The 18,920-nt window shown below is 37.3% G+C and overlaps 1 protein-coding gene across 1 annotated transcript in view; it reads left to right on the forward strand.

Annotated features, from left to right (window-relative positions):
* Positions 1-13,786: 13,786 nt before the first annotated feature.
* The window catches only part of LOC149192615 (protein NLP6-like), a 28,346-nt gene continuing 23,212 nt past the window's right edge, over positions 13,787-18,920 (forward strand). Inside the window, exons 1-3 of the mRNA XM_089404654.1 lie at positions 13,787-14,815; positions 15,973-16,020; positions 16,153-17,260. Coding sequence (XP_089260780.1) covers positions 14,180-14,815; positions 15,973-16,020; positions 16,153-17,260 — 1,792 coding nt within the window. The 5' untranslated portion in view covers positions 13,787-14,179. The remainder of the gene's footprint in view (positions 14,816-15,972; positions 16,021-16,152; positions 17,261-18,920) is intronic.

Genomic DNA, 18,920 nt, shown 5'->3' on the forward strand with positions numbered 1-18,920 from the left:
AGGAGCTCCTGAATCTGCCTCTTGATTTCATCGTTCTCCAGAACGGAGCGCCGATAAATTGGTCCATTGGGTAGCGGCGCACCTGGGGTCAGATCGATGGAGTGCTTGACTTGACAGTGCAGAGGACCCCTGCTGGGGAGGTGAAGATGTCCTCGTACTCCTCCACAACCTTGTCCATCTGTAGTTGTCGTGCAGAGGGACCCCGTTTGGAGGCCGCGACCACTGTCTTCTTCTTTCCTTGAGGGCGTATCATCAGGAAAACAAATTTCCTGGTTTTGGAAATGATCTTACTGCATTGTTTTGCAGTAATCAAAGAGATGGCGGCAGGTGGTGCTACCTCTGGTATCCTGAACAACTTATTTCCCAATGTAATAATAACAGCACGGGGCCTTGATTCATACACAGCATGTCGCTTCCACAAGTATGGTTGTCCTAGTAATACATCACAAACTTCAAGGGGAGCAATGTCACACAATACCTCATCCGTGAAGGGCTTGATGTTGTATGGAAGGCGACACTGCTGGCTCACGCGAAGATCTCGTCCTTGGTGAAGCCACCCAATGGTGTATGGTTGTGGATGTGCTGTGGTCGGTAAGCCCAACCGCTTCACGACCTCTGCCGAAATGAGGTTCTTTTGACTCCCGCTATCAACAATGAACTGTATCGGGGAGCCCTTTACCCACATCTGGGAGTGGAAGAGACGCTCCTCCTCCTCTGGATCTTCGGGTTCATTTTTCTGGATCTTTGCGGTAGCAACAGTGGCGCTGGGATCCGCATCAATGATCTGCTTCCCTTTTTCATACCCCTTATCGGGTTCTGACTCAGAGTCGGAACATGCATCTGATTCTGAAACCTTTAGCTCAGCCACCAGTGACTGCTTGGCCCGACACTCACTTGTGTTGTGAGTGGAGCTCTTATGGAACTCACACCATTTTCCAGTGTCCTTTCTCGGCTTCGCGGCGCTGTTCTTTGCTTGCAGCTTCGGCTGGTTGTCTTGGGCTGTCCCGCCTTGGCTTTGTCCTTTGTTCTGTGGTTTAGGGGCACCTTTCCCCTGCTTTGGATTCGCAGATCCAAAGTCTCGCTTCTTTTGTTTAAACTTCTGCTCGACCTTGACGGCATATCGGTATGCTGCGCCGAGCGAGGGGATGTTTAGGAATTGTATTTCTTCCTGGATGTACTTGTGCAGGCAGCCACGGTATTTGAGTATCAAATGTTGCTCCGAATCCTTGATACCCAACTTTGTGCGAAGGGTATGGAAAAGATTGGTGAACTCCGGCACGTCTTGGTCCCTTCCCTGCCGCAGCGTGGTCCACTTTATGTATTCATCCTCATAGCTTCCGACAGGGTAGTACTGCTCCTTGATGGCATCCTGGAACGAATCCCAGGTGGGTGCGGCTGAAAATAGTGAGCCAGTACTTTCATCCTTCTGCTCGCAGTAGGTTTCTCACCAGTCCTTGACGTGGGGGGCTGCTTTGAGAAGAGCAAAAACAATCTTTTCCCGACTCGAAAATTCATGAACAGAAAAATAACCCTCTAGCAGATTTAACCATTTATCTACGGCATCTGCGTCTATCTGACCCTCGAATATGGGGATTTCAAAATTAACTTGTACCTTAAAGGGTGTGGCATTTCCAGAGTAGCTGCTGGAAGCCGATGCGTTGCTTCTGGGTAGCCGCTGAAGGATCTGGGCAAAGCTGTCCATCATCGCGTTCCGTTGTCGCTCGAGGGCTTCTTCGAGCAAGATTTTGATGGGATCTCCTGCCCCCTCGTCTTTCTTCTCGTCCGCCATGGGAGGTCGTCGGGATTTGCGAGGCTGGTCTTGCAAAGGTTCAACCAGTTCAAGCCCTAACTCCTTATATCCCGACCTTGTTGGGGACATGCAAAGAAAAACAGAGAAAAAGCAGACCGCTCTGATACCACTGATCCGGATTTAAACAGGAACGCAACAAATTACAGAGACAACCATATACACAAAGATGCAGCGAAAATAATACTTCATTTCATTAATGGAAAATACTGAAATATGCTTACAACCAGAAATGGAAATAAACCAGCTAGGGCGATGGTAGCTTATCTCTGAGAAGAGATGTGATGGCTACATGCCTCTGAACTGTGTTACAATGAGGCTCGAAGGCCTATTTATTGTTGAGAAACAATGGAAAACCCTTAACATTCCAAAACCTAACCCTAGGAGATGAAACGCCAAACTGTGGGCCCCGTTTGGGGTAAATTGGTACATCAACTTCCCGGGGTAGTAACTTTGGCATATGATCTCTGTTTGACGCGTACAATAGCTCATTAGAAAGATCTATCCGAGCACTATCATTGTTGGAATAGGCAACATCGGTCCATTCCATGGACCCATGTTGCCCCCGGATTCCCCAAAAAACGTCGTTTAGGGCCTCAAAACGGCTCCGGAAGTTCAGGACCCGAAAAACTGCTAAAAATAGTAAGTTGTGCTACAATTAAGGAAACTGAAAATGCTGAGAAAGACAATGGTGGGGGTCCAGGTGGACTTGGCAGGTGGCCACCAATATCCACCTGGATCATCTATGAAATAACCTAAGCATACAAGTACAGTAAGAGGAACCTCTTCTGCTAGGGTTGGGCCCTAACCCAAGAGCTTCAGCCCTCTGAGTCAACTCAGTGCTGGATCAAGGGAATGCTCATTTTCATTAACATCTCAAAAAATACATAACAATGTTTTGTCACAATTTTTCAACTCGAAAGTGCTTAGCTATTTTGCATAAAAAATCCAAATCCTAATGAGGCTCTAGGCCTCCTTATTTATACAACTGAAGTTTCCAACAACTTCCTTAAATCTAGGGAGGCTTGGCTCCCAATCTTAAGATTAACTGGTTCTTAACTAGTACTGGCTCGGTTGCCAATGATCCTCATGACTCGGCTGCTTGCAACTCCGAGCTGTTGTGATTTGATTGAGCGATATTTGAATGAGTGAGGATTTAATGAGGTAGATCCATCTCCTATAATCTCTCCTTCTTGTCTCATTCGAGTTTTTGCACCTTAATTAGCCATAATTTGCTCCAAAAACCTACAATCAATGCACATTAGACCACTAGGCATAACATCTTACTTTCGCTCATCTCATTAAGCAAAATATAATTAAACCATGTAAAGAATTATGAGAAGAGTTGATTTTAGTAAGCTTGGAGGTGTATTAAGGTTCATATATTTTACCTAATGATGAGCCTCATCATATTGTATTGATGTGTTAAGGTTGAATTGATGCTATTGGATGGTGCCCTAGGAGAGGACAGTTTGGAAATCTGTTAGCAGCCAAGAGGAGGGGTTTCCTAGGTGGTTGGATTCCCTAACTAGGAGCATATTCTACAACAAGTATTGGTCACTCATGGTCTATTGGAGGGCAGCGTGAGAGTGATCTAAGTGTGGATAGTGGATTGGGCATTTATGGTATGTTGGAGGACATCGTGATAGTGCCCAAGTTGGAGCCTGATGTGCACCATATTCATGGACTTAAGTGGTTGCTAGAGTGGCAAGTGTTGAGCTCATGGGTTTGATCAACCAGGAGCAGTTTGTGCAACCATAGACTTGTGTGTGGAGAAGGACATCTACAACAGATGATGAAAAATCCTCCTAGCCCGTGTTCATCGTGTGAGATGGACATCTTGCAATGATAGGTGGCAACCCTCTGTGCCCTATGTTGGTATTCATTGGAGCAGTGTAGGAAGACCATAGCAGGATGAATTCCCAGAGTAGCTGAGGAGAAACAATGGGAAGATTGAGAGTTGTTCATAAGTGGAGCTATGAACATCTTGACAGGAGTCTTGATGTGTTGATGGCCGAACGATCAACTAGTGAGCATATTGAAAACGAAGGTTTAGTGGTCAGATGGACTTGAAGCATTGATAGAGGCAAGAGATGCAGATCAGGAGCAGAATGACTGGGCATGTACAGGGTACTACAGAGGGGAGCTGAGAGAGTCTACTTCATTAGCCATATGGTCAGAGTATCTTGTTGGAGGTAGATTGTTTGTCGATGGACTGACACCAAGACCCAATTTTGTATTTTTATACTAGTGGATATATGAGGGCCATTATCCCTAGTATAGGAGCCCTAAACTATTGTATTATATGTTGATTAATATAACGAAGTTGGGTTATTGTACAAAATTGTAAAAAGTTGTCCATATTTTGTGCACAAGTAGATTTATTATTGTTTATATTCCACTGTGCAAAGTCATATTGTTGTGATTATTGGTTTGGTAGCATCAATGATTTAAGATTCTATCCCAGACACCAAGATCGTGGAAAAACAACAATCATTCCTCCTCTTATCCTGACATAGGATGTTAGTATATTTCTAGATAATTTCACTTGCATATAAACGAACAAAATTGTAACAATCATAACCAAAATAGTGTGATTATAAAATTTTGATGTACAGTGCTAACAGAGCATAGGTTCACTGATTGGATAATAGTGTGCTTATTTTCCCACTAGGGTCCCACTATGACTATGGTCTACCTCATTCAAGTAGCGTCAATATTTTACGATGAGTACCCCCCCCCTCCCATGCGATTTTTAATAGGATATGTATATTATACAAAGATAAGAGTTACAACTGAAGATCCCCTCGCCCCTTGTTCACCAAAACTCCCCATTCAAATCTTCCAAAATAAATATAAAACATGATATCCCCTCCTTGTTCCTGTAATTGTTGAATTTCCACTTCCACGTTGTTGTTTCCCAGCCTGGCCCAAATCATGTGTGCAAATCAACGTTGCCCTTCTGTCTTTTTGCTTCCATATTTTTTTTCCTGTTGGTTAACTTTATCAACCTTTTTTTTCATGTATGTCTACCCATTCTTGTAAACCAATCACCTCAATACCACCCGCCTCCTTGATTTCCATTTATCAGTCTTTATGTTTGTAATAATGAATAAAAAACCAAGGTATGTCCCGAGGAGAAATTCCTTCTCAGCCCTAGAATCAGTGCCTCATTTACTCAACCCATGTTTAATTTATTTAATTTATAATAAGTGGAAAATGGTAATTTGGGGTTGTCACAAAACTGGTTGTCTAGCTCAGCATACTCTGCAAAATACCACATTCTTTTGCCATCGCTAGTTGATCCGCGACAGAAGTAGACGTCTCCGTAAAACTTAGTTGTGTGCTCCATCTTCTTCGAATCCCTCCTTAAGAAACATATAATTATAATTATGATTATTAATTTGTCAGTTTAATTATAATTATAATTATAATTATTCATTTGTTGGTTTATTTTGCCCCTTTAAATAGGCTATATTCAACATGAATACCATGGGTTCTCACAAACATTTAGCTCAAAAACCATCAATGACTAAAATTAATTAGTTGGAAGTGACTTTTATTTTAACTTAAGGTTATTTGTATTTGTATTTTTTTATTATTTTTGTTTACAGGATAGGAAAAGAAAGGATAGGACAAGACTGGACATTACAACACATTTATTCCATATTGGGTTAGAAAGCGCCTCTCGGCACAATTATTTTTATCATTATTAATAATAATAATTTTAAATAAATTTACTGCGTTGACGTTGTCCAACCTAGTACAGAAGAAACGTGTAATGTCCCATCCAGTCCTCTCCCATTATGTAAACATTTTTCTTTGGTCAAATTATATTAACATAAAAATAAAAATTAAATTGAATTAAAATTAATAATTAAAATAAACTTGAAGTAAAATAATTTCACTTGCATATAAACGAACAAAATTGTAACAATCATAACCAAAATAGTGTGATACTAAAATTTTGATGTACAATGCTAACAAAGCATAGGTTCACTGATTGGATAATAGTGTGCTTATTTTCCCACCAGGGTCCCACTATAACTATGGTCTGCCTCATTCGAGTAGCATCAATCTTTTACGATGAGTACCCCCCCATGTGATTTTTAACAGGATATGTATATTATACAAAGATAAGAGTTACAATTGAAGATCCCCTTGCCCCTTGTTCACTGAAACTCCCCATTCAAATCTTCCAAAATAAATATCAAACATGATATCCCCTCCTTGTTCTTGTAATTGTTGAATTTCCACTTCCACGTTGTTGTTTCCCAGCCTGGCCCAAATCATGTGTGCAAATCAATGTTGCCCTTCTGTCTTTTTACTTCCATATTTTTTTTCTAGTTGGTTAACTTTATCATCCTTTTTTTTTCATGTATGTTTGCCCATTCTTGTAAACCAATCACCTCAATACCACCCGCCCCCTTGATTTCCATTTATCAATCTTTATGTTTGTAATAATGATTAAAAAAACCAAGGTATGTCCTGAGGAGAAATTCCTTCTCAGCCCTAGAATTAGTGCCTCATTTACTCAACCCATGTTTAATTTATTTAATTTATAATAAGTGGAAAATGGTAATTTGGGGTTGTCACAAAACTGGTCGTCTAGCTCAACATACTCTGCAAAATACCACATTCTTTGGCCATCACTAGTTGATCCATGGCAGAAGTAGACGTCTCCGTAAAACTTAGTTGTGTGCTCCATCTTCTTCGAATCCCCCCTTAAGAAACATATAATTATAATTATGATTATTAATTTGTCAGTTTAATTATAATTATTAATTTGTTGGTTTATTTTGCCCCTTTAAATAGGCTATATTCAACATGAATACCATGGGTTCTCACAAACATTTAGCTCAAAAACCATCAATGACTCAAATTAATTAGTTGGAAGTGACTTTTATTTTAACTTAAGGTTATTTGTATTTTTATTATTTTATTATTTTTGTTTGCAGGGTAGGAAAAGAAAGGATAGGACAAGACTGGACATTACAACACATTTATTCCATATTGGGTTAGAGAGCGCCTTTCGGCACAATTATTTTTATCATTATTAATAATAATAATTTTAAATAAATTTATTGTGTTGACGTTGTCCAACCTAGTATGGAAGAAATGTTGTAATGTCCCATCCAGTCCTGTTCCATTATGTAAACATTTTTCTTTGTTCAAATTATATTAACATAAAAATTAAAATTGAATTGAATTAAAATTAATTAAAATTAATAATTAAAATAAAATTGAAGTAAAATAATCAATTTATCGGCAATTTTTGGGCTCCACGTTTTGACACCCCATGGTTTTTCCAATGGTTCTGCACAACAAGGCACCGGGAGTACCTGCATAAACTTATGTAAGCCCAACGATGGAATGGGTTGTTGACCTAAGGTGCAACCACCCATACAATTGGTTGATATGCGTATAAATAAAATAGAGGATGCGGCCAAGGAGGCATACACGACTCACAAAATCACAAAACACATAAGTCTATGGTGCGATCGAAAGGATCTAAGGCAGGAAACAAGGCAAGAGGTGGGAGAAACAAAAAGGAAGCACATAAGAGATGTGCTTGCCTTGGGTGAGCTAGACAAATTCGTGCGATGGTTTTTATGTGGGTCTATCTGCTTGTAAAAGAGTGAAGCCTTGGCTGCCCTATGTTTGGCTATAAAGACTGATTTTTTGTACTTATATTTTATGAAGTAAAAAGAGAGAGTTGCGGCCAACTTAGTCCAACCTCCCATTGATGTAAAAACACTTCTGTAATATAATACAGAAGATTTTGCATGATATATGTTGGCACTCTCTTGTTGGTTATTGCTATTGGTTTTTTGTTATATCACACTACTGCATGAAGCTCAAGTTTATGGTGCTTTTAACTTGTTGCACATAACACTTAAGATAATAGGAAGTTGTATACTTTTGTAAGTAGATGAAACACTTTATTTCGCAAGGCTAATTAGCCACTGCACGTTATGAAATTTACAGGCTTGTAGCCATAGTTCGGGAGTAAGTAGTTGTAAGTAGGTCTCACCTTTACAATGAACCTCATTGGTCCGCATGTCTTGATGACTTGACTAGATTAGACTCGTGTGTCATCCATGGTGGCATGATAGATGGTATCAAAGGTTTTGGTGATATAGCTTGTTATATAAAAAATAATATTTGTTCTCACATTCGGCTTCAGAAGATCGACTCCCTCAATTAGTGCATGTTGATCAAAATTTCTAATACTAATACCAATCAATTTTTTCTTGCAATTTGTTATTTCACTCCTATTAACTCTACCTCCAATAAGAAAAACAACCAGGGTAAGAACTGCCCCTTCAATACCTTAGAACATGGTATCCACACTTTAAGGAACAAAGGTAATATCATTTTGCTTGGGGATTCCAATGCTAGAACCACTACTCACCAAGCTACTCTCTTAAGTAATAAATTTAACCCTAACCCCATATGGCTAGATGAGGACTATGACTTAGATAATAGATTCAAGAGAAATTTTGAAGACCACTGAAAACCAATTTGGTACCGAGCTTATCAAGTTTTGTAGTTCCCAAGACCTTATAATTTGTAATGGAATTTATAAGTGGCCAACCTCTAGTCAAATTAATTGTATTCAGGGGCTGGGCAGTAGTGTTGTGGATTATGAAATATTTGACACCCATGTTCTCAAACATATTGTAAGTTTTGACCTCCTAAATGACCATGAGCCTGATTATGACCACAAACCTTTATCCTTAACCCTAAATATTGACATGCACACTAACCACATGCAAAAGAATTATGAGCGTCAAAGGAACATTCATTTTGACAAAAGTAAAATGGATATCTTCTTACAATATTTAAAGATGGATTTAGGTTTCTTAACGTATAATGATAACATTGATCACATCTACTACAATTTTACTACAACCCTTTCCACTACCATTAACAAATTCTCTACCAAGGTGTCATATAAAAAGAATAATAGAACTTCCAACCCTTGGTATATGATAATGTTTGTAAAACTGCCAGGAAATCAATTAAAGATGCTCCTAACAAAATTGTAAATCTTGAAAAAATAAGTGTGTATAAAACTCTTATCAAAAGGAAGAAAAGGTCCTATATTGAGACAAGAGCATCTTATTCACCTTTCTAAAGTTAAGCCTACAAAGTTTTGGAGGAATATACCTGTTCGTAAAAAAAGGATAATAATTCAATCCCCTCAAAGAAATGGGATATTTATCTTAAGAATATTTATGACTCCACGGACACCATGGGAAACATCTTAAACACTCTTATAAAGGAAGATATCTTTTCTTTAGAAGAACTCGAGTTTGGGATTAAGAAACTCACTAATGGAAAAGCTAGGGGTATTAAAGGCTACCAAACTGAAATATTCAAAATGGGAAGGCATATCCTCATCCCTCATATTCACAAAGTTCTCAATTTGGCGGTAAAACATGGCTTCCCTAAGCCTTGGACACAAAGCCTTATTGTGTATATCTTTAAAAGTGGGGATAAAAAAATTCCCTCCAAATATAGGACCATTATGACTAGCCACATTTTAGCCAAACTATATGGGCTCATTTTAGAAAAGAAGAATAGAATATGGCTTGAAAGCCATGGTAAGATAGCTAAAGGGCACGCTGGATTTCAGAGACACCACTCAACTATTGACCATCTTGTCACTCTTAAGATCATTGTCGAGGAATGTCACAATATTAAAATTGATCTCTTTTGTTGTTTGGTTGAAATTAGAAAAGTTTTCAACACAGTTCCTCAGGATGAGCTATGGAAAATACTTGAAGAGATGATGGTTCCTCTCAAGGTTAGGGTTGCTATAATTTGGCTATACAAGAATGTTGACACCAAGCTTAAGACCACTGAGGGTTGGTTCAAAGAAATTAAATGCAATATTGACATTAAGCAAGGGTGTCCCCTTTCCCTTACCCTTTTCGACATTTACATTGATAAGCTAGAAGAGTGTTTGGAAGTTGTGGGATGCAATGACCCCAAGCTCGTTAGTATGGTCATTACTCCTTTCCTTTATGTTGATGATATCGTTCTTCTAGCCAAAAGCCATGATGATCTCGACAAACAACTTAAAATCCTCCATGATTACTACTCCAAGATGGGTATGACTATTAATATCGACAAGACTAAAGTCATGATAATTAAATCCAAAAAGATCAACCATGATAATTTTATCTATGATAACAATCACTTGGAGAAGGTTCCTTCATACAAATATTTAGGTATTTATATTCATCATTAGCTCAACTAAAATTATAGCATTAAGAAAAGGATTACTGGAGTCTGGAAAGCTTATTATGAGCTTGAAAACAGGTGTAAGTCGATTGATCTTTGGGTTTGGAGTAAAAAAGTTCCTCTTTGAGACTCTCGTCACCACTATTATTTTATATGGCTATGGGGTATGGGGTTGCAATATATTTAGAGAACGCGGAGGAGATTGTGCTGATCCAAAAGTAATTTATAACCTACAACTTCAAGATTAAAGGAAGTACTCCTTATCCTATCCTCTTGATTGAAGCTAGCCTTTCCCCCATCGAAAGAATGACAATGTTTAGGTATCTAAAGTATAAGAAGAAACTTTATAACATGGAAGCTAAGAGGTTCCCTAAAAATGCTTCCAACTCTAGCCAAAACCCCCACCTCAGGCTCAAGCGGGGATGACACAAGGATGCCCAGACTTGGCTCAACTATTGGGGGATAAAGGAGGAGATTACCTTAGAAAAGAAGGATAATATTAAAAATACTATTACTACCAAATTTAAGGACAAGTTGTGGGATGATAAGGAGTTAGAAGAGAAAATGAAGCTAAGGTATTATAAGGAGGTGATAAACCCCACTCTTGCTAACCAAAATTAAATTATCTTTTTGTCTTGATCATTGCTAAGAAGAAAATGAAGTTTGCGAAGATAAGAACTAATTCTCATGAGCTTCAAGTGAAATCAGACACTAGTTTATTCCTAAAACACCTTGGGATGATAGAATATGTCACCTTTTGATACTAAGGGGGTTAAAGATGAAAAACACTTCCTCTTGGATTGCCCGACTCTTATTCACATCCATTCCCATTTCTAAAACATTTGCTACACTACCAATTTTCTTGATTTTTGAAGTCATCAAGACTATAGTGATATAGGCACACTTCTTTCCCTTCTTTTTGATCAAAGAAATAGAATATTAAAGAGTCAATTAATCTCTTATCTTAAGGTCTAATAGATCACACTGGTCTTAGTGGACATTATATATATATTCTACCAACCTAGATCTATCTTAACTCTAGGTCTATCAAGGACCAAGAGGGATCAAATCTCTTGAGGTGCAGACCTCTTTTACAATGAAAACATATTTGATCCCTTTCCGCACTTGGTAGATTCAAAGCTAAGATGGATCTAGTTTGTAATTTAGTTAATTATTATGAATTTTTTTTTTTTAGCAACTTGAGATGTATGTTGAAGTAAGTGTTTTGATGCTCATTATGATTCATGACTATAGAAATTTTTGGGCTCTATAGTTTTACCAATATATATATATTTTACCAACTTAGATCCATCTTAACTTCGGATTTACCAAGGGCCAAGAGGGATCAAATTTGTTAAGGTGTAAACCTATTTTACAATGAAAAGAGATTTGATCCCTCTCAACGCTTGGTAGATCCCAAGTTAAGATGGATCTAGGTTGGTAAATGCCACTAATGGGCGTGATAACAAGATACAACATGTCTCCAAAGACTTGAACCCATGCAAGTGGAAACAAATTGTTCATCATATCATTCAAGCTAAGCTCTTTTGACTTACATATTAGTGTAGCCATATAGATTAAATGGCTCGTAAATGACATATGCATCAATTCATAAAAAACATCCAAGCAATTACTTCATAATACATCTCACCTAGTTAGAGAATTCTGGAGGAGAACTATGTACAGATTTTTGGAAATCTCTAACAATATGAGCAACTATGAAAGCTTGCGATCACTACATCTCACCTTGTTAAAGTTAAAGAAACTATAAACTAACTGAATTACAACTTTATTTTGAATTATTATTATTATTAATTATAAAAATAATTAATATATAAGTTAAACACATATACATTTAAAGAAACACGGAACAAGATTTTTATCCATGGAGATTAACCTCCACTTTACCATGGAGATTTTTAATTTGTAAATAGACTTTGTTACAATACAATGGGCCAATACCATGGCTTATCAATACCACATGCCCAAAAAACCATAACTCATTTCATATGACACTTGTTTGTATTGAACTTTTTAGGCAATAGGCACTCTCCAACTCAATATGGAATAGATGTTGTAATGTCATGTTATGTAAACATTTTCACTGGATCAAATAAAAATAAAATAAATAAATAAAAATGTTATATATATATATATAACTTAAATCCATCTTATCTCCGGATTTATTAAGCCCCCAAAGGATCACATTTTTAAATGTACAAACTTTTCTTCAAGATTTGCTCTTAAAAAAGGTTTGCACCATGAGATATCTGATCCCTCTCAAGGATCACATTTTTAAATGTACAAACTTTTCTTCAGGATTTGCTCTTAAAAAAGGTTTGCACCATGAGATATCTGATCCCTCTCAATGCTTGATAGATTTGGAGTTAAAATGGATTTAAGTTGGTTTTAATTAATCAAATTAATTAAAGGAACAAAAAATGACATAATTACTTTGAAGATAAATCTCAACTTTTGATTTGTGTATACTACTATGAATATTTTAGAATATTCCATGAAAGTTCAATCCCTACCATCTACTTACTAATTATTGACAATTAAAGTAAAATTTTAGAATCAATATTCCAAAATATACATGCCTATCAACATAATTATAATATTTTAAAAAAATAATTAGGTGTGTCTATTTTGAAATTAGGCTTTCAAAATTTAATTTATTTATCAATAATTATTAAGTGGATGGTGGAGATATAACTTGGACAAAATATTCTAGAATATCCATAGTAATACACAAATCAAAGTTTAAGATTTATCTTTAAAAGTAATTATGTTTTTCTAATTTTTTAATTAAATTGATTAATTTAAAAAAATGACATACAAACAAGTGTCATATGAGATGAGTTATGATTTTTGAGCTTGTGGTATTAATAAGTCATAATATTATAATAAAGTCTATTTACATATTAAAAATTTTCATCGTAAATATATATATTTAATTTACATATTAATTCTTTTAACAGTAATAATAATAATAAAATTTATTTTTATAATTTATTTTATTTTAATAATATAAAACCTATAATAAAATATATTTGATAGTTATTATGAATTGATTGTTTATAAACATTTACCACCATAAAATAAATAATATTTTTTTCCACTTTTTCAAATCTCAAAAAAAAAATACGAAATTTGATATAATATAATAACTTTTAACTTTGTTATTGAAATTATTTATAAAAATTGGAGCATGTATATTCTTCATTCTCACAAGTAAAGTTTGATGTAATGACTTTTGTGTTTTTGTTGAAATTTGATATAATAGCTGGAGCATGTATATTCTTCCTCTAAAATATAAAAGTGTTCAATTCCTCTAAAATATGAAAGTGATCAATTCAACAGTAAAGTTTGATGTAATGACTTTTGTGTTTTTGTTATATATTATTGTTCATCTAAAATATAAAATGTAGAAGTGTTCAATTCTCACAAGTAAAGTAATAAAGTTTGATGTAATGACTTTTGTGTTTTTGTGGTATATTCTTCATTTAAAATATAAAAATATAGAATTATTAAATTATCACAAATAATATAACAAAGCCCGATGTAATGACTTTTGTCTTTGTTAAAATTAAATAATTTATGTGTTTTTTGTCGTTGTAAAATTTAAAATTATTTTTTAAATATAAAAAAATCTTAAAAAATTTGGGTTAGATTTTGGTTAGTCCAAATGGTGTGAATCCATTTCTACTGAGCTATGGAAAGGATCCATTGGAAAATAGGTTCTGTTTGTTTACGACAAAGATAGCTTATTCGTTAAAAGATTCTCAAGAATTCTATGTTTTGGAACAGCAGAATCTAGCTAGCACTATTTTCCAATATGTTGTGCAGTGACGATGGCAAGCTTGAGCAACATCCACGGATGGAAATACGTTGAACCCTGAGAACAACTCTCCAATCGAATCGCAGCTCGGACGGCTGATTTCGCAGCAGCTTCAATGGAATCCACTCGGCCATTAAAGAAAGAAGAAGAGACAAGGGGCTGTGGGTCCTTTTGATTAAGAATTTAATATATAATTTTGAAACGCTCCGGAATGGCGGAGATAAAGAAGGGTTGACAAGAGTTTTAAGGTTTTATGGCAGCAGAAGAAGATACCAAAAATGGAGGACTGGGAGGCATGGATGGAGGAGACTGGCTTGTCCTCGCTAAGCCCGCTGCAGTCAGCTGTCGACTCTCCGCCTCCCCCTGCACCGTTCAACGTGTCGGATGGGGACGGAGATCTCTCGTTGAGGAAGAGAATGATGCAGGCGTTGAAGTACATAAAGGATTCTGAGTCCACCGAGCAGAATGTGCTGGCGCAGGTGTGGGTGCCCGTTAGACAGGGGACTAAACACATGCTCACTACCTGTGGGCAGCCCTTCGTTGTGGCCTCTTCCAACGGCGTTCTCTTCCAGTACCGTAATGTATCCTCGACTTATCTCTTCTCGGCAGGGGAGGAAGGGGAGGATGAGGAGGAAGGTGACGGTGACGGGTGCGGGCACTCCCACGCGCTTGTTGGCCTGCCTGGGAGGGTTTTCCGGCAGAAATTGCCCGAATGGACGCCCAATGTGCAGTACTACTCCGTGAACGAATACCCTCGTGTCGCTCATGCTCAGCACTATAATGTTCAGGGGAGTTTGGCTCTTCCGGTGTTTGAGCCCCGGGGTCAGTCTTGTGTCGGCGTGGTGGAGCTCGTCATGACTGCGCAGAAGATTAATTATGGCCCCGATGTGGACAAGGTTTGCAGAGCCCTCCAGGTATGTTATATGGTCTAATTTTTATTTTATTTCTTCGGATCAGGTGCCAGATCTCAAGGGTTAGCTATTCTGCCAAAATTGGTGGGGGAGACCAAACCAATTCGAAAGCGAACATGGAAATCTTAGAAACACAGTAGCACTTCACAGCTGTGTATGGATGAGATGCATTACATTCTTTAATGCAAAGAATCAAAATGAAAAAAAGTTTGAGCTTCATAAAAACATATGGAATAATCTAAATTAGTAAAGATTCATTTTAAGCTCAGATCTGTTAAGAATCCAGAGTTCTTTGATTTAAAAAATAAAATTAGCAAAGATTTATATTAAATTCAAGCTTTTATGAATATAAAGATTTATACTTTAATTTTTTAATATTCTTTAAGTAGATCTTGACTCAAGATGAATCTTTACACGATGCAACAACTATGAAACATTTAAAAATAATTATCTAATATAAACTACTACATCGACCCAAAAATTTAAAGCCAAAAGCTAACTTTTAGGCAAATCCTTGAGTTGATGTAATAGCATCCAAGTCACTCGAGTCTACTCACGTTGCATCGAGGTGCCTGTGTGCTTTATGTATCCCTTAGCTTGTGATTGTCAAAGTCCACTCTCCTCTCAACAGCATGTTTATCCCACTTACCTCACTGAAATTAGAAATTTGTCAAGTTAAAAGATAACTTTTGGGCAAATCCTTGAGTTGATGTAATAGCATCCAAGTCACTCAAGTTTACTCACGTTGCATCGAGGTTCCTGTGTGCTTTGTGTATCCTTTAGCTTGTGAGTGTCAAGTCCACTCTCCTCTCAACTGAATGTTTATCCCGATTCCCACTTACCTCACTGAAATTATCCAGCTGACAGAAACACAAATAAGAACAAGGTTGTTTCTGTTCTCTCCCCTTTTTCTAAAGAGATGCTTGAAAATTACATAGAAAGAGTCACTAATTGTCTTGACCTTCCAGAAACACAGCTGCACCACTGAGAGTGGTGAGACTCCATGTTTGTTGGAACCCTGGTGGATGTAACAAGCCATCATGCTCACCTTTTAACCGACACTATACTAGCAAAAATGCTGCCTTTTGAAACTTGACTTCAGAAAATTCTCTAATTTCTGTTATGTTTGGACTAAATATTTGAAAAAAAACACCATGCAGGCTGTTAATTTGAGAAGCTCGGATTACTTGGACCACCCACAGTTGCAGGTAAATGATTCATTCCTTTCATGCGTTTGTTTTGCCGTGATTTATTTATTTATATTTTGTGCTGCATTGAATACATCTTCTTGAAATGGATTTAGCCTGATGAATATTTCGGGAGGATATATGTTTGACCAGATATGTAATGAGGGTCGCCAAGCTGCACTAGCTGAGATTTTAGCTGTATTAACTGCAGTTTGTGAGGCACATAAATTGCCGTTGGCTCAGACTTGGGTTCCATGCAGGCATCAAAATATCATCAATACTGGGGGTGGCAAGAAGAAAAATTGTGCGAGTTTTGACGGAAGTTGCATGGGACAAGTCTGTATGTCTACAATTGATTCAGCATTCTATGTAGTTGATGCTCACATGTGGGGATTTCGGGATGCATGTACTGAACACCATTTGCAGAAAGGGCAGGGTCTCCCCGGAAAGGCATTTGCATCCAATCAACCATGCTTTTCCAATGATATCAGTAGCTTCAGCAAGATGCAATATCCTCTAGTGCACTATACACGCTTGTTTAACTTAGCAGCTGCGGTTGCTATTCGCCTTCGAAGCACCCACTCTGGCAATGATGACTATATATTGGAGTTTTTTTTGCCCCCAGACTGCAAAGACAGTCAGAAGATACAAATGTTGTTGAATTCGTTATCTGTCACTATGCGTCATGTATGCCGAAGTTTACGGATGCTGACTGACAAGGAGCTGGAAGATGAAATGCCACTAGAAGTTTCAAAAGAGTTTGAAAACATTGACTGTCAGAATGAGTTGCCAGAGGATATGCAATGGACGAGTTATAATAATATTTCAAGATTATATCCAGATTTGCAAATTTCTCCAGGGGCCGAGTTTGTTCAATGCCAAGAGAGGAAACAAACAGTCAGGCAAGATTCTTTCCAACAAGCTTTGCAGGTGGGGAGTGAGGGTGATCAGAATGAAATCCAGATGGGGCAACATCCCATTGCCTCATTACCTTCTGTCAGTTGTCAACAACAACAGCCAGAACTTGAGGAATCAAATCTATCAGATTTGAAATGTCACGGGCATGAATCAACTCATGCCGATATGGAAATTTCTGCTGTTTTTGCTAATGATATTTCTTGTTCTGGTTCATTCCCAGAGCATACGAACATCGGGAAGGGACTTGAGAAGAAGCGAGGTAAACTTGAGAAAACGATCAGCTTAGAAGTTCTTCAGCAGTACTTCGCTGGAAGCCTGAAAGATGCTGCAAAGAATATTGGTGGTAAATACTTTATCCAAATCTATAGCAAATTTGTTGAGTCATGGGTTGGGTTTTGCATATTTTAGAAAATCGTAACTTAGAAAAAGAGATTATTTCAAAAATTCATAAAAGGGAAAAGGAGATAAGCGAGCAAAACTCAATTGAAAACATTGCTTATTGAAGATGGATGGCTTATTGAAGATGTTTTATCCCACTGCTTCTTTTTAGAGTGTTGCAATTGGCAAGTATGGTATGAGGTGATTTCCTTTCACAATGTTCTGTTCCTGCCATTTCTTCTGGTGAAGTTGTCCATTTCCATGTGCCATCAGAACAAACAGCCATGGCTTTCTATATTGCCCATAACCTGGGTTCTCAATGGTGGAATGCCAAGTTGGTAAAAGTGGGGTGCTTTTAGAGCCCCACCAAGGTTCAAGTCTCACCTAGGACATCCTTGTGCTTGTGTTTATTGTGCACCAGTACTTGCGACAATGCTTGGGCTCATGTGCAAGTTCTGGGTGAAATTTGCTGTTTTAGCTACTCCTTAGTTGCTGCAGCATAGCACACCAGTACTTGTGACAACACATGGACTCAGGTGCAAGTTCTGGGGTGAAATTTGTTGTCGCAGCTACTCCTTAGTTGCTGCAGCTTAGCCCAAAGATTGCTTTCTCAAGTCCGTGTACTCATGTTCATGTTGATTGGAAGCATCCGTTAAGAAAATGTCATGTTTTGGGAGATAGGTACATGTGGAGTTCGCTGCTGATTCATTTTACTTGTAAATTCTCAATGACTGTAAGTGCCATACTTGAGAGAAACCTGTTCTACTCTTTTCTGATTTCAACTTCACTCTTTCTGTAACTTACCATCCCAATCAGGGACATATAGAGAAAAGAATCATATAATGAATCTCTCCAGGTAATCTATTTTCCTTTAGGGCATTTTATCTTCCAAGATCACCGATTGAAAAGTTTTAAGTAGAAATAAAAGTAGCTTGTTGGAGTTAATGCCTGTTGGTGCTACCATAGCTTTTTGCTTTTAATGATGTCTATTTTCACATAACAAAGAAGGTAGAGCATGTTTGTACCTCTTTCAGGTAAGTGGTTACATTCCTACATTAACCTTGGTTCTTAACTAATTAATTATAATCACTTTTACCGTTTCAATGAATAGATATGACCTTCCTAGGTACCCCATTCTATCTTAACTATCAATTAATCGCAATCATTTATGCTTAAAGGGTAGGCCATTTAAATGAATGCTTGTAGAAACAGGCATATATAATGTATCGCTCATTAAATTATTCTAATTGGATGTTGCCTTATCTATGAATGCTAGAATAAACGGGTTTTGGATATCATGACATGTATGGTTTGTATAATAGTTAATGACAACAAAAGGCTACCACAAGCATAAAATGTGTGATGCAGCAGGTGATGTATAGAGATAAATAAGAAATGGTTTGAGAAATGAAGCTATTAATAGGTCATCAAGCTTATCATGGGCATGTTTTAGATTGAGCTTTCCTTGAGGTAGGTTATGTGCTGTTTTAGGGTTATTTGAGATCAATGACAGGGAGAGCATGTTTGTATCTCTTTCAGGTATATGATTACATTACTATATAAATTCTAATCACTTGCACAATTTCATTGCGCTGATAACTACTTTGTATTATACCCTTTGAGCA

Source organism: Pinus tabuliformis, chromosome 2_2, assembly GCF_031772625.1.
Source record: "Pinus tabuliformis cultivar Carrire ecotype Pingquan chromosome 2_2, CPIR1, whole genome shotgun sequence".
In the NCBI taxonomy this organism is placed as follows: Eukaryota; Viridiplantae; Streptophyta; class Pinopsida; order Pinales; family Pinaceae; genus Pinus; species Pinus tabuliformis.